This window comes from Lithobates pipiens, unplaced genomic scaffold, assembly GCF_037356315.1.
Source record: "Lithobates pipiens isolate NorthernLeopardFrog02 unplaced genomic scaffold, aLitPip1_a1.2 Scaffold_13, whole genome shotgun sequence".
Taxonomy (NCBI): domain Eukaryota; kingdom Metazoa; phylum Chordata; class Amphibia; order Anura; family Ranidae; genus Lithobates; species Lithobates pipiens.
Window position 1 is genome coordinate 543,533,369 of NW_027507718.1, and position 12,500 is coordinate 543,545,868.

The window sequence follows — 12,500 nt, forward strand, 5'->3', positions numbered from 1 at the left end:
GGCTTGAAGCCTGAAGCTACAAAACGCTAGAGGGGAAAAAAATCTATTATTCTCAATGGAGAATGCAAAATCGCAGTAAAAAACGCAGCAAAATCGCGTTAAATTCGTTGCGGGTTTTCTGCCTCAAAACGCTACGCTCAGGTGTGAATGCAGCCTAAGAGAAATATGCAAAAAATCAGGAAGGTGGCAAATACATTTACACAGCACTGTATTTAATTTTCATCCTCCCCCCCCCCCCCCACAGGGCTCTCAACAAGTGCAAACGTGGAGGTGTACAAGAAGGTGGGCACGCTGTACCCGGAGATGAGTGTCCATGAACGATCCATTAGACTTCCTGATTGAATTGTTGCACAAAGATCAGCTGGATGAGACGGTCAATGTGGAGCCGCTCACCAAAGCCATCAAGTACAATCAGGTAGGGGGCTGCCATAACCGTGACTAGCGCAAGATGTCCGGACAAGATGGGAGGAGCTTTATGGTCTTTTTTTCATATAATTATTATTATTTTTTACATCTTTTCAGCACTTGTACAGCATCCACCTGGCTGACCAGCCTGAAGACTGCACTATGCAGCTGTTTGATCACATCAAGGTGAGTGCTGCTTACCCCCCCTTCTACAGCGCCTTGAAAAAGTATTCATACCCCCTTGAAAATCTTCCACATTTTGTCATGTTACAACCAAAAAGGTCAATGTGTTTTATTGGGATTTTATGTGATAGATCAACACAAAGTGGCACATCAGTGTGTAAGTGGAAGGTAATCGATAAACTGTTTTCAAAATTGTTTTACAAATAAATACCGTATTTATCGGCGTATAACACGCACCCTTTTCCCCTTAAAAGCAGGGAAAATCGTGGGTGTGTGTTATACGCCGATCCCCAGAAATTCTGAGCCTCTGGGCGGCTTTCAGCCGCCTTCGGCTCTTCAAGGCGACTTTCGGCCGCCTTCGGCTCTTGGCAGCTTTCGGCCGTTCTCGGAAGCTTTCGGCGGCCGAAAGCTTCCGAGAACGGCCGAAGGCGGCCCGAGAAGAGCCGGAGGCCCGCCGAGAACTACTGCACGCCGCCGAGATACACATGCGGGTCTTTATCTCGGCGGCGGCATTTAAAAAAATAAAAGACACGGCTGCAATGGGGGACACGGCTGCAATGGGGGACACGGCTTCAATGGTGGACACGGCTGCAATGGTGGACACGGCTGCATAAGGCTGCAATGGTGGACAAGGCTGCAATGGTGGACACGGCTGCATAAGGCTGCAATGGTGGACACGGCTGCATAAGGCTGCAATGGTGGACACGGCTGCATAAGGCTGCAATGGTGGACAAGGCTGCATAAGGCTGCAATGGTGGACACAGCTGCATAAGGCTGCAATGGTGGACAAGGCTGCAGATGACACTGATGGGCATATAAATGTAATTTGTTTTTTGTTTTTTCCCTTAAACTTCCCTCCTAAACATTTTTTCCTTAAAATTCCCTCCTAAACTTGGAGTGCGTGTTATACGCCGATAAATACGGTATGTGAAAAGTGTGGGGGGGGGGTACATTTGTATTCAGCCCCCCTTTACTCTGATAACCCTAACTAAAATCTAGAGGAACCAATTGCCTTCAGAAGTCACCTAATTCGTAAATAGAGTCCAGCTGTGTGTAATTTAATTTCAGTATAAATACAGCTTTTCTGTGAAGCCCTTAGAGGTTTGTTAGAGAATCTCAGTGAACAAACATCATGAAGGCCAAGGAACACACCAGGCAGGTCAGGGATAAAGTTGTGGAGAAGTAAAAAGCAGGGTTAGATTATAATAATATCTCCCAAGCTTTGACCATCTCACGGAGCTCTGTTAAATCCATCATCTGAAAATGGAAAGGGTATGGCACAGCTACAAACCTACCAAGACATGGCCGTCCACCTAAACTGACCGGGCCGGGCAAGGAGAGCATTCATCAGAGAAGAGCCAAGAGGTCCATGGTAACTCTGGAGGAGCTGCAGAGATCCACAGCTTAGGGGGAGAATCTGTCCACAGGACACTATTAGTCGTCTCTCCACAAATCTGCCCTTTATGGAAGAGTGACAAGAAGAAAGACATTGGAGAAAGAAAGTCATAAGAAGTTCAGTTTGCAAGAAGCCATGTGGGGAAAACAGCAAACATGTGGAAGAAGGTGATCTGGTCAGAGGAGACCAAAATTTAACTTTTTGGCCTAAAAGCAAAATGCGATGTGTGGAGGAAAACTAACACTGTACATCACCCTGAACACACCATCCCCACTGTGAAACGTGGTGGCAGCATCATGTGGTGGGGATTCTTTACTTTCAGGAGGGACAGGGAAGCTGGTCAGAGTTGAAGGGAAGATGCATGGAGCCAAATACAGGACAATTTTAGAAGAAGACCTGTTAGTCTGCAAATGACTTGAGACCGGGGAGGAGGTTCACCTTCCAGCAGGACAACGACCCGAAACATCCAGCCAGAGCTACAAATGAAGTGGTTTAGATCAAAGCATATTCATGTGTTAGAATGATCCAGTCACAGTCCAGACCTAAATCCCATTGAGAATCTGTGGCAAGACTTACTAACGGGCTTCCAGGGTAAGTGTCCTCATAAGTATATAAAGAATGTTTGTATCTATGCTCTATGATAGAATAATCAAACCGTCTCTGTATATTGCATAGACAATAGTGAAAAATTTACTGAGATTACTGTAAAATAGTGTTGTGACTAAAAATAAAATAAATAATACATTCATAACTGCATATTAAAGTCCATGAACAATCGATCATAATAACATGGTGACTTGAAATAAATGCTTGGTGTAGACAGTTTGCCAGTAGATAAATAATCCACCACCGATAAGTATAAGGCTTACCAGAAAAGTTGAACCCAAAATAGGCCTACGCATAATGAGTCTGTAAAGCTTGATGTCTTTTTAGACGAAACGTGCCGGGACGGCTCTGCTGATGCCACTGCGTCACTATCCATGTTTTATCACAAAACGCTTTTTATCTTCTTAAAATGTTCCTTTTTTTTTATTTTTTACATACAATAAAGGAACATTTTAAGAAGATAAAAAGTGCTTTGTGATCAAATAGGGCGCAGTGGCATCAGCAGAGCTCGCCCTGGCGCGTTTCGTCTAAAAAAAGACATCAAGCTTTACTGACTCATTAGGCGTACGCCTATTTTGGGTTCAACTTTTTTGGTAAGCCTTATAGTCATCAGTGGTGGATTATCTACTGGCAAACTGTCTACACCAAGCATTTATTTCAAGTCACCATGCTATTGTGGTCACTTGTTCATGGACTTTAAATTGCACTTATGAATGTATATTTATTTTATTTTTGTTTTGCAACATTATTTTTCACTAATCTCAGTTAATTTTTCATTATTGTCTATGTAATATCCAGAGATTGTTTGATTATTCTATCATGGAGTATAGATAAAACTTTCTTTATATAGTGATGAGGTCTCTGCATTGAGTATAACTTTATTTGGTTGTGGTTTATTCCACTGACATCACATTAGCGCTGCACTTTATTATATATACAGTTTACCTTACTTTGCAAATTGATCTCTTGCTGTGCCGGCTGCTATTATACTATTTAAAGAGACAGAGCGGCTCACTTCTTCTATATATTTCCGGGGGGTAAGTGTAATCGCTGAGCCATAAGAGGGGATTTTCACACAGGCCAGACGGTGTGGAGCTTTGGCCTCAGAGTGATTTCTATTCAAGAAACGGGGAATATCCTCTTAAGTATATATCATTCAGGGAAATTGGACACCCACCTGACTGTTTTGTATGTGATAACAGAGTTGTGGATTTTAATAGGACAAGGGGAGTCTGCAATGGCCGATTTTTACCCGCAGTGCCACCTGCTGGTAAAATCTCACATTGTGGCCTAACCTTGAAGAAACTGGGGGGTCTTTTTGGCCGCAGTATTCAGTGACCCAGAACAAGTGTACAAATGTAGATTTCTGACTTCCCTCCGACTTTCCAAATCGCCATGTTTTGTTCTAAATTGGTGACTCGGACATTCCCATATCCCGGTCATCTGTTTCCAGTCTGTCTATAACTGATATCTATCTTTTTTTTTTTTTTGTCCACAGTTTACACAGAGCGCTCTGGATTGTATGGGAGTTGAAGTGAGCAGACTGCGGGCCTTCTTACATGTGAGTAAACTGTGACCCCCGGAGGTCCCTCACCTTTGACCCCGGTGGTCCCTCACCGGTGACCCCCTCCCCCACAGAGGTCCCTCACCGGTGACCCCCCACCCCCCGAGGTCCCTCGCCAGTGACACCTTTCCCACCCCCCCCCCCCCCCCTTGGAGGTCCCTCACCGGTGACACCATGACTGACCCCCCCCCCAGAGGTCCCTCACCAGTGACACCTTCCCCACCCCCCCAGAGGTCCCTCACCGGTGACCCCCCCAGAGGTCCCTCACCAGTGACACCTTCCCCACCCCCCCAGAGGTCCCTCACCGGTGACCCCCCCAGAGGTCCCTCACCAGTGACACCTTCCCCACCCCCCCAGAGGTCCCTCACCAGTGACACCTTCCCCACCCCCCCCGGAGGTCCCTCACCGGTGACACCATGACCGACCCCCCTCCCCAGAGGTCCCTCACCGGTGACCCCCCACTCCCCAGAGGTTCCTCACCAGTGACACCTTCCCCACCCCCACCCCCCACCCCCCCCGAGGTCCCTCACCCTGCACTGACATACCTAATATCTGATATTTTTGCCATCTCTTCCTTCAGGTTGGACAGGAGGCGTCAGACTTTGCCATCCTCCTGAAGGATCTGGAGACCTCCTGCAGTGACATCCGACAGTTCTGTAAGAAGATCCGCCGCAGAATGCCGGGAACAGAGGCGCCCGGAATACCCGCCGCTCTCAGCTTTGGACCCCCGGTGAGGCAACCTCTAGAAAACATTAGGAGCCGTCCGTCTTCAGATGATGACTTTTGTTTTGGGATACTCAGTGATACTCAGCATTGGCGTATATATTTCCTTTTTATAGGAAGTTAGATTCTTAAAAAAAAGAAAAAGAAAAGATACTACACCATTTTGTTAGGTTTTCCTGAGGATTGTAAGGTTTTCTTCACTCCCTGTTCAGCACCATTCAGAGATAATAGCTGTCCTAGTATGTGTGTGTATTTGTGTGTGTGTGTGTGTATATATATATATATATATATATATATATATATATATATATATATATATATATAAAATCTCTATTTGCGTCCGGTAAGAGAAAAGCAAATATAGAATATAATGGCCTCCGAAGCCTGTTCTTCTGTAGCGCTTTAATCCCAGCCGGGAGCCGACCAAGGTCCTTTTTAGCACCCAAGATGGAAAAGGCCAAAGTGGCGCCCCCACCTGGAGCTGTGAAGTACTTCGGCAGAATGTGTTGGCTGGTTTTATGCCCCGCTTCTGCTGAAGTGCCCAAGGCAGCCACCTCTTCTGCCTACATTTTGGTCTGCCTCTCATCCAGCCAAGCAAATAAAGACAGATATTTAAGTCATTTTCTACTTGTACACACTCTTGTGACCCCCTTCCACTTTAAGCTATATGCATGCATAACGTCAGGGGAGTGGCAACACTTTAGAGGCATTCCTTGACACGTCCTGTTCTCTGGGGTACTGGTATTCGACAATCTTCACACTGCTGTTTCTCTGCCTCTTTTTTAAGCTCACCCAAGTACCTCCCCTTCTCACCCACCCCAACCCTCCCCCCCCCCCCCCCCCCGGTTTTTAGAGCAGCCACTCCCACTTTGTTTGTGCGTTTTTAGAAAGGGTCGGGGACTTTTTTTCCATGCAAAATGCAGAGTTTTGCATTTAATAGAAGTCAATGGACCTGCATCAAGAACGCAAGTACTGCGTTTTTACCGCGATTTTCATTTTGCGTTTTTTTTTCCACTGTATATAGCTGGTGTAAAAACAAACAAATACGCAAAACGTGGCAAAATCGCGGTAAAAACGCGTGTCCAAAAGCGCAACAAGCACCACAAAAAGCACTGCAAAAACGCTCAAAAGCAGCATGCATAGATGTGAATCGAGCCTAACATGCCACATTTTGCATGTCATTTTTTTTTGGGGGGGGGGGGGGGGGGTGTACCCTTTTTTTCATGAGACTTCCTGTCCCACTTCTTGCTTCCTATCTTCAGCCACCTAGGCGACTCCTCTCCCCCTAGGTGGCCCCTCCCTGGCAGCAATCTTCTGGAACACAATTCGGGTCCCAGAAGATCGGCTGGCCAATAGGAAAAGTGCGCGTCCAGCCGTGAAGTCATAAGCTGTCATGGCTGGGTGCCCACAGTTACCATGGCGGCGCCGAGGAGGGGGGAGTAGCTAGCCTCCGGGCAGCCGCATCGCTGGACCGTGGGGCAGGTAAGTGTTGGTTTATTAAGTCAGCAGCGGTATGCTTTTTGTAGCTGCTGACTTTTAATAAATTAAAAAACGTGTGGTACTCCGCTTTAAGGAACGTGGCGGGCATCCTTCCCACTTATCACTAAGAAGAGCTCTCCGTAACCACCAATGTACTAGGGCAGTTCACTGAGCACAGTGTAAGGGGGCACTTCTCATTGGCTGTCAAAGTAAGGGATCGCTTTTCTGGGGAGAGAGCAGTACAGTTTACGCGGCCTGTGTGCCCATTATTTTTTAAGACCTTCGTGCCAGGCCTATAGCAGATTGGCTTTACCGTTATCACTCAACGCCATATGACTTCTTTCAGAACGGGTCGCTCGTGCGCGCCCATGGGGGGGGGGATTCACAGCGCTGCAATCACTGATCATGGTAAAGAGCTTATGATGAAGGCTCTTCACCATGTAATCAGCTGTGTCCAATCACAGCTGATCAAAGTGTAAATAGGAAATGGCAGTTATTGGCATTCCTCTCCTCACTGACCGTATGTGAGGAGAACTGATGAGCGGCATTCTTCAGTGGGGACATCTGCACTGATAATCGGTGCCCACCAGTGATGCCCGTCAGTGCCCATCATAAAAATATTGTTTGGGTTAAAGAGTGCCACCTTAAAAAAAATATTAAAAGTCAGCAGCTACAAATACTGCAACTGCTGGCTTTTAATAAATGGACACTCACCTGTCCAGGGTGCCCACGATTTCGGCAGCAGATGACGAGCGATCGCTCCTCTCTCGGCTGCCCCCGCCGCCATCCTTTGTCAGGGAATCAAGAAGTGAAGTGTTGCGGCTTCACTGCCCGGTTCCCTAATGCGCATCTTCACTGGTCCCCGTTGTGTTCTGTGAACTGGGTGTTTCCCAGAATACAACGGGGGAGGTGGGGGGGGGGGCATCTGTGGCTAGATATTCCCAGAAAGTGGGGGCAGATACCTGAATTATACCGGTATCTGCACCCCACCCCCCCCCCCCCTGAAAGGTGCAAATGGTGGCACCGGGGGGGGGGGGGGGAATCCGGTAAGCGGAAGTTCCACTTTAGGGTGGAACTCCGCTTTTAAGTGTTGCATGGCCACACAATTGTCATTCATAGGGCAACAGTGCTGAAAATTGGCCTGGGACAGGCCTGATACAAATGTAGTTTTATAGAGCAGGCCTGAGTATCAAATATGCGAAGTATGGCACATTCTTTTATTGTTTTAGTCATTTTTATAGTAGCGGCATTATTAGCAGAGGTTCCCTGTGAGCTATTACAAGGGCTCCCTTGTAGTAAAATAAAATGTTGAGCTAGTCTAGCGCATCCCACCCAATGGTTCACTCTGCTTCTTTGTGTTGAAGGAGAGAGCTGGGAGACTTATTAGACATCGTGTGACTTTTGCCTTCCCAGGTCTCCGAGACGCTGCTGGAATGCCGCAAACATCTGAAATGGGTGGTGGCCGTCTTCCAGGAGGTGGCGGCCGCCGGCGCTCAGATGATCGCTCCTCTCGGGGAGAGCGAAGGTCTGCAGTCTTTGAAGCTGGAGGATGTGGCCTTCAAGGCCACTGAACAGGTGAGAAAACGGCGAGGTGCCTAAGAGGAAACAAAAAAAAATAAAAAAAAAATTGCCAGCTCTATGGCTCAATCAGTAACACCTAGATTATGAGTGGTAGGGAATTTATCTCTCGCATCTGTTCACTCGTAATAGTCATTGATCGTTCCTTGTTCCAGATTTACGGCTCTCAGGGCAGTAACCCATACGAATGCCTCCGGCAGTCTTGCAACAACTTGATCGCCACCATGAATAAGATGGCCACTGCAATGCAGGAAGGAGAGTACGACGCCGAGAAGCCTCAAAGCAAGGTGAGCGGATCCTGGGATTGGGGGAGTTCCTGTGAAATGTTTTTGTTCGCTCCAGCCGGGCTGAGAAAAGTTCCATCACTTCCCATCTACACTGATATAATTGCTTGAAGACCCCTTTCACACCACACCGCCCATAGCGTGGGCAGTAAAACGCCGCTATTTTTAGCGGTGTTTTACTGGTGTATTTCGGCCGCTAGCGGGGCGCTTTTACCCCCCGCTAGTAGGCGAGAAAGGGTTCAAACTGCCGGCAATACGCCGCAATAACGGCGTTTTGCCGGCGGTATTACAGCGCTGCCCCATTGATTTCAATGAGGAGCAGCGGTGGAGGAGCGGTCAACACACCGCTCCTTCACCGCTCCAAAGAAGCTGCTGGCAGGACTTTTCCCTGACGTCCTGCCAGCGCACCGCTGTAGTGTGAAAGCCCTCGGGGCCTTCACACTACAGACAATGGTGCAGCTTTTTTTGGGCGGATTCCAGGCGCTATTTCTAATGCTATAGCGCCTGCAAAACGCCCTGGTGTGAAAGGGGTCTTAGTGCTGCCTGTGTCCTACATTGGGTAGATTATCCGAATATCCTTCGCTGACGCACGAGATGAGGAGAATTCTCCCCAGTAAGGACACAGACAGCGATGCAAACCTGATTTTAGGTTCTTCCCCGTTTTTTTTTTTTTTTTTTTCTTTTATTGAAATTGTGCTAATGCGTGACTTATGGATGTGTCTCCTCTGCAGTCGCCTCCTCCGGTTGAGCAGAGATCGGCTGCCCTCCGTGCAGAGATTACAGACGCCGAGGGATTGGGACTGAAGCTGGAGGATAGAGAGACCGTCATCAAAGAAGTGAAGAAGTCCCTGAAGATCAAGGTAACTCCTTCCCCTAATCAGGGCACCTTTTAGATAGGGTTGTGAGGTTATTACAGCTCTCAAAATACTTCTGTTTACCCCAAGAATGATGACCTTATCAGGCCTGATGGTCTCTGTTGACCACTTGGCGCTCACGCTATAAGCAAATGGCAGCTGCAGCGCGATCGTCCAGTTTCGGAAGGGCATCGTATGATCAGGGGTGGACTGACAACTCATGGGGCCCCCGGGCAATAGGAGATTATGGGGCCCCCGGGCAATAGGAGATTATGGGGCCCCCGGGCAATAGGAGATTATGGGGCCACACAGTATACACACACACAGTATACAATCACACAGTATACACCTACATGTACACACAGTATACACAGACATGTTTCTATTGGCTGAGAAGGTACTGGAGGGGTGGGGCATCTATAATCTCAGAATTTTTAGACCAAAAGGATGTCGGTAAGGGACATTTCAGAGACAGATGTAAAAAAAAAACAGATTTTTACATACAGTCCCTGGTTTTACTGAGGCTGGCAACTCTGATGGGACCCCCTAGTGGCCCGGGGCACCCGGGCAGTGCCCGAGTGGCCAAATGGTCAATCCGCCCCTGCGTATGATGTCCTCCCAAAGCCGCACAACCGCTGCTGCTCTCTCTGTGATTGCTGTGTACTACAGGCGGAGCTGATCGCGGATCTGAGTGAAGAGCCAATCACAGCGGCTCTTTACCACGTGATTAGCTGGGTCCAATCACAGCTAATCACACTTTCCGGTTATCGGCATTCCTTTGCCCATCAGTGCCGCCTATCGGTGCCCATCAGTACTACCCATTAGTGCCCGCAGTGCGGCCTATTAGTGGAGTTGGTCCTTGGCCGCAATCTCTACAAAAGTCCTTTTGGCCCAAATTCAGAAGCTCTTAGAGGCAATGCATTTGTAGTACAGTAGTATGTTTTATCATGGAGTTCTTTCATTAGCCCGTTACACTAGCTCCCTGTACCTACCCTGTTTCCCCGAAAATAAGACCTAGCTTGATTGTCTGTGATGGCTGCAATATAAGCCCCACTCCCCAAATAAGCCCTACACTGAAAATAAGACCTACAAGAACTTTAACCACCCCCCCCCCCCCCCCCCCCCGGAGGATTTGACCCCCTTCCTTACCAGAGTAGAGCGATTCGGCACTGCGTCGCTTTAACTGACAATTGCGCGGTCGTGCGACTTGGCACCCAAACAAAATTGACGTCCTTTTTTCCCCACAAATGGAGCTTTCTTTTGGTGGTATTTGATCACCTCTGTGGTTTTTATTTTTTGCGCTATAAACAAAAAAGGGCAACAATTTAGAAAAAAAAAACACAATTTTTTTTTTTATGATTTTTTTCCTCAGTTTAGGCCGATGCGTATTCTTCTACATATTTTTGGTAAAAAAAAAAATCACAATTAGCGATTATTGGTTTGTGCAAAAGTTCTAGCATCTACAAAATAGGGGATAGATTTATGGCATTTTTTTATTTTTTCTAGTAATGGCGGCGATCTGCGTTTTTTTTTTTTTTTTTTTTTTTTCCATGACTGCGACATTATGGCGGACACATCGGACACTTTTGACACATTTTTGGGACCATTTACATTTACACAGCGATCGTGCTATAAAATTGCACTGATTAGTGTAAATGTGACTGGCAGGGAAGGGGTTAACACCAGGGGGCACTGCAGGGGTTAATATGCTCCCTATGGGAGTGATTCTAACTGTGGGGGGGGAGGGGACTCACAAGGGGGGGAGACCGATCGGTGTTCCTCTGTGCACCCGCGGCATCGCTCGGGACCCGGTGCGTGTGCCCAGCGGCTGCGATGTCCGCCAGGCACCCGCGATTGCCTGGGAACACAGCAGGACCGTGGATCTGTAAACATAGCACCGATCGCTGTGTAAATGATAATGGTCCCAAAAATGTGTCAAAAGTGTCCGGTGTGTCCGCCATAATGTCGCAGTCACGGGAAAAAAAAAATTTGCAGATCGCCGCCATTACTAGAAAAAAAAAAATGCCATAAATCTATCCCCTTATTTTGTAGATGCTATAACTTTTGCACAAACATATTAACCCCTGCAGTGCCCCCTGGTGTTAACGCGTGCCCCCTAGACGGCTGGGAATCAGAAGACGTCATAGGCCGGGGTTGGAAGTGGTTAACTAGGGCTTATTTGGGGGGGTGGGGCTTATATTGCAGCCATCACCGACAATCACGCTAGGTCTTATTTTTGGGGGAAACAGGGTAGTCGCAGCCTTCCTTTACCCAGGATAGGAATATCTTGTGCAGTCTGCAGGGGCCCATAGCGAGGATCCACTTTTGCTGTATTGGCACATTTTTCTGTACTGTACTTTTATTTTATTTTATTTTTATTTTTTTGGGGATTGTCCAAATTCCCAGGTGAACAACCCATGCAAAGACAATGATTTAATTAAAACTGATCCATGGCAAAAAAAAAAAAGAGATGTAGGATAAAGAAAAAAAAAACAAAACAAAAATCCCCTTTCTCAAGGTGGATTTAGATATGTACAGGTGCATCGCAAAAAAAAATAGAATATCATCAGAAAGTTGATTTATTTCAGTAATTTCGATTCAAAAAGTGAAACTCGTATATTATATCGATTCATTACACAGAGTGATGTATTTCAAGTAGGGGTACAACGGATCAAAAAACTCACAGATCGGATCGTTCCTCGGATCAGAGTCGCAGAGTATTGGCAGGGTATTGCAGTGTATTGGCAGGGCATATATTGGCAGGGTATTGCAGTGTATTGGCAGGGTATATATTGGCAGGGTATTGCAGTGTATTGGCAGGGTATATATTGGCAGGGTATTGCAGTGTATTGGCAGGGTATATATTGGCAGGGAATTGCAGGGTATTGGCAGGGAATTGCAGGGTATTGGCAGGGTATATATTGGCAGGGAATTGCAGTGTATTGGCAGGGAATTGCAGTGTATTGGCAGGGCATATATTGGCAGGGAATTGCAGGGTATTGGCAGGGAATTGCAGGGTATTGGCAGGGAATTGCAGAGTATTGGCGGGGAATTGCAGTGTATTGGCAGGGCATATATTGGCAGGGAATTGCAGTGTATTGGCAGGGTATATATTGGCAGGGAATTGCAGGGTATTGGCAGGGAATTGCAGTGTATTGGCAGGGTATATATTGGCAGGGAATTGCAGAGTATTGGCAGGGAATTGTAGTGTATTGGCAGGGTATATATTGGCAGGGAATTGCAGGGTATTGGCAGGGAATTGCAGTGTATTGGCAGGGTATATATTGGCAGGGAATTGCAAGGTATTGGCAGGGAATTGCAGAGTATTGGCAGGGAATTGCAGTGTATTGGCAGGGTATATATTGGCAGGGTATTGCAGAGTATTGGCAGGGAATTGCAGGGTATTGGCAGGGCATATATTGGCAGGG

At 47.2% G+C, this 12,500-nt stretch overlaps 1 protein-coding gene across 1 annotated transcript in view; it reads left to right on the forward strand.

Annotated features, from left to right (window-relative positions):
- LOC143975977 (dynactin subunit 1-like) overlaps positions 1 to 12,500 on the forward strand; it is a 47,605-nt gene that overhangs the window by 13,785 nt on the left and 21,320 nt on the right. The window contains 8 exon segments of the mRNA XM_077478504.1: positions 245 to 324; positions 326 to 415; positions 523 to 591; positions 4,089 to 4,151; positions 4,735 to 4,884; positions 7,770 to 7,931; positions 8,090 to 8,221; positions 8,950 to 9,078. Of these exon segments, the coding sequence (XP_077334630.1) occupies positions 245 to 324; positions 326 to 415; positions 523 to 591; positions 4,089 to 4,151; positions 4,735 to 4,884; positions 7,770 to 7,931; positions 8,090 to 8,221; positions 8,950 to 9,078 (875 nt within the window).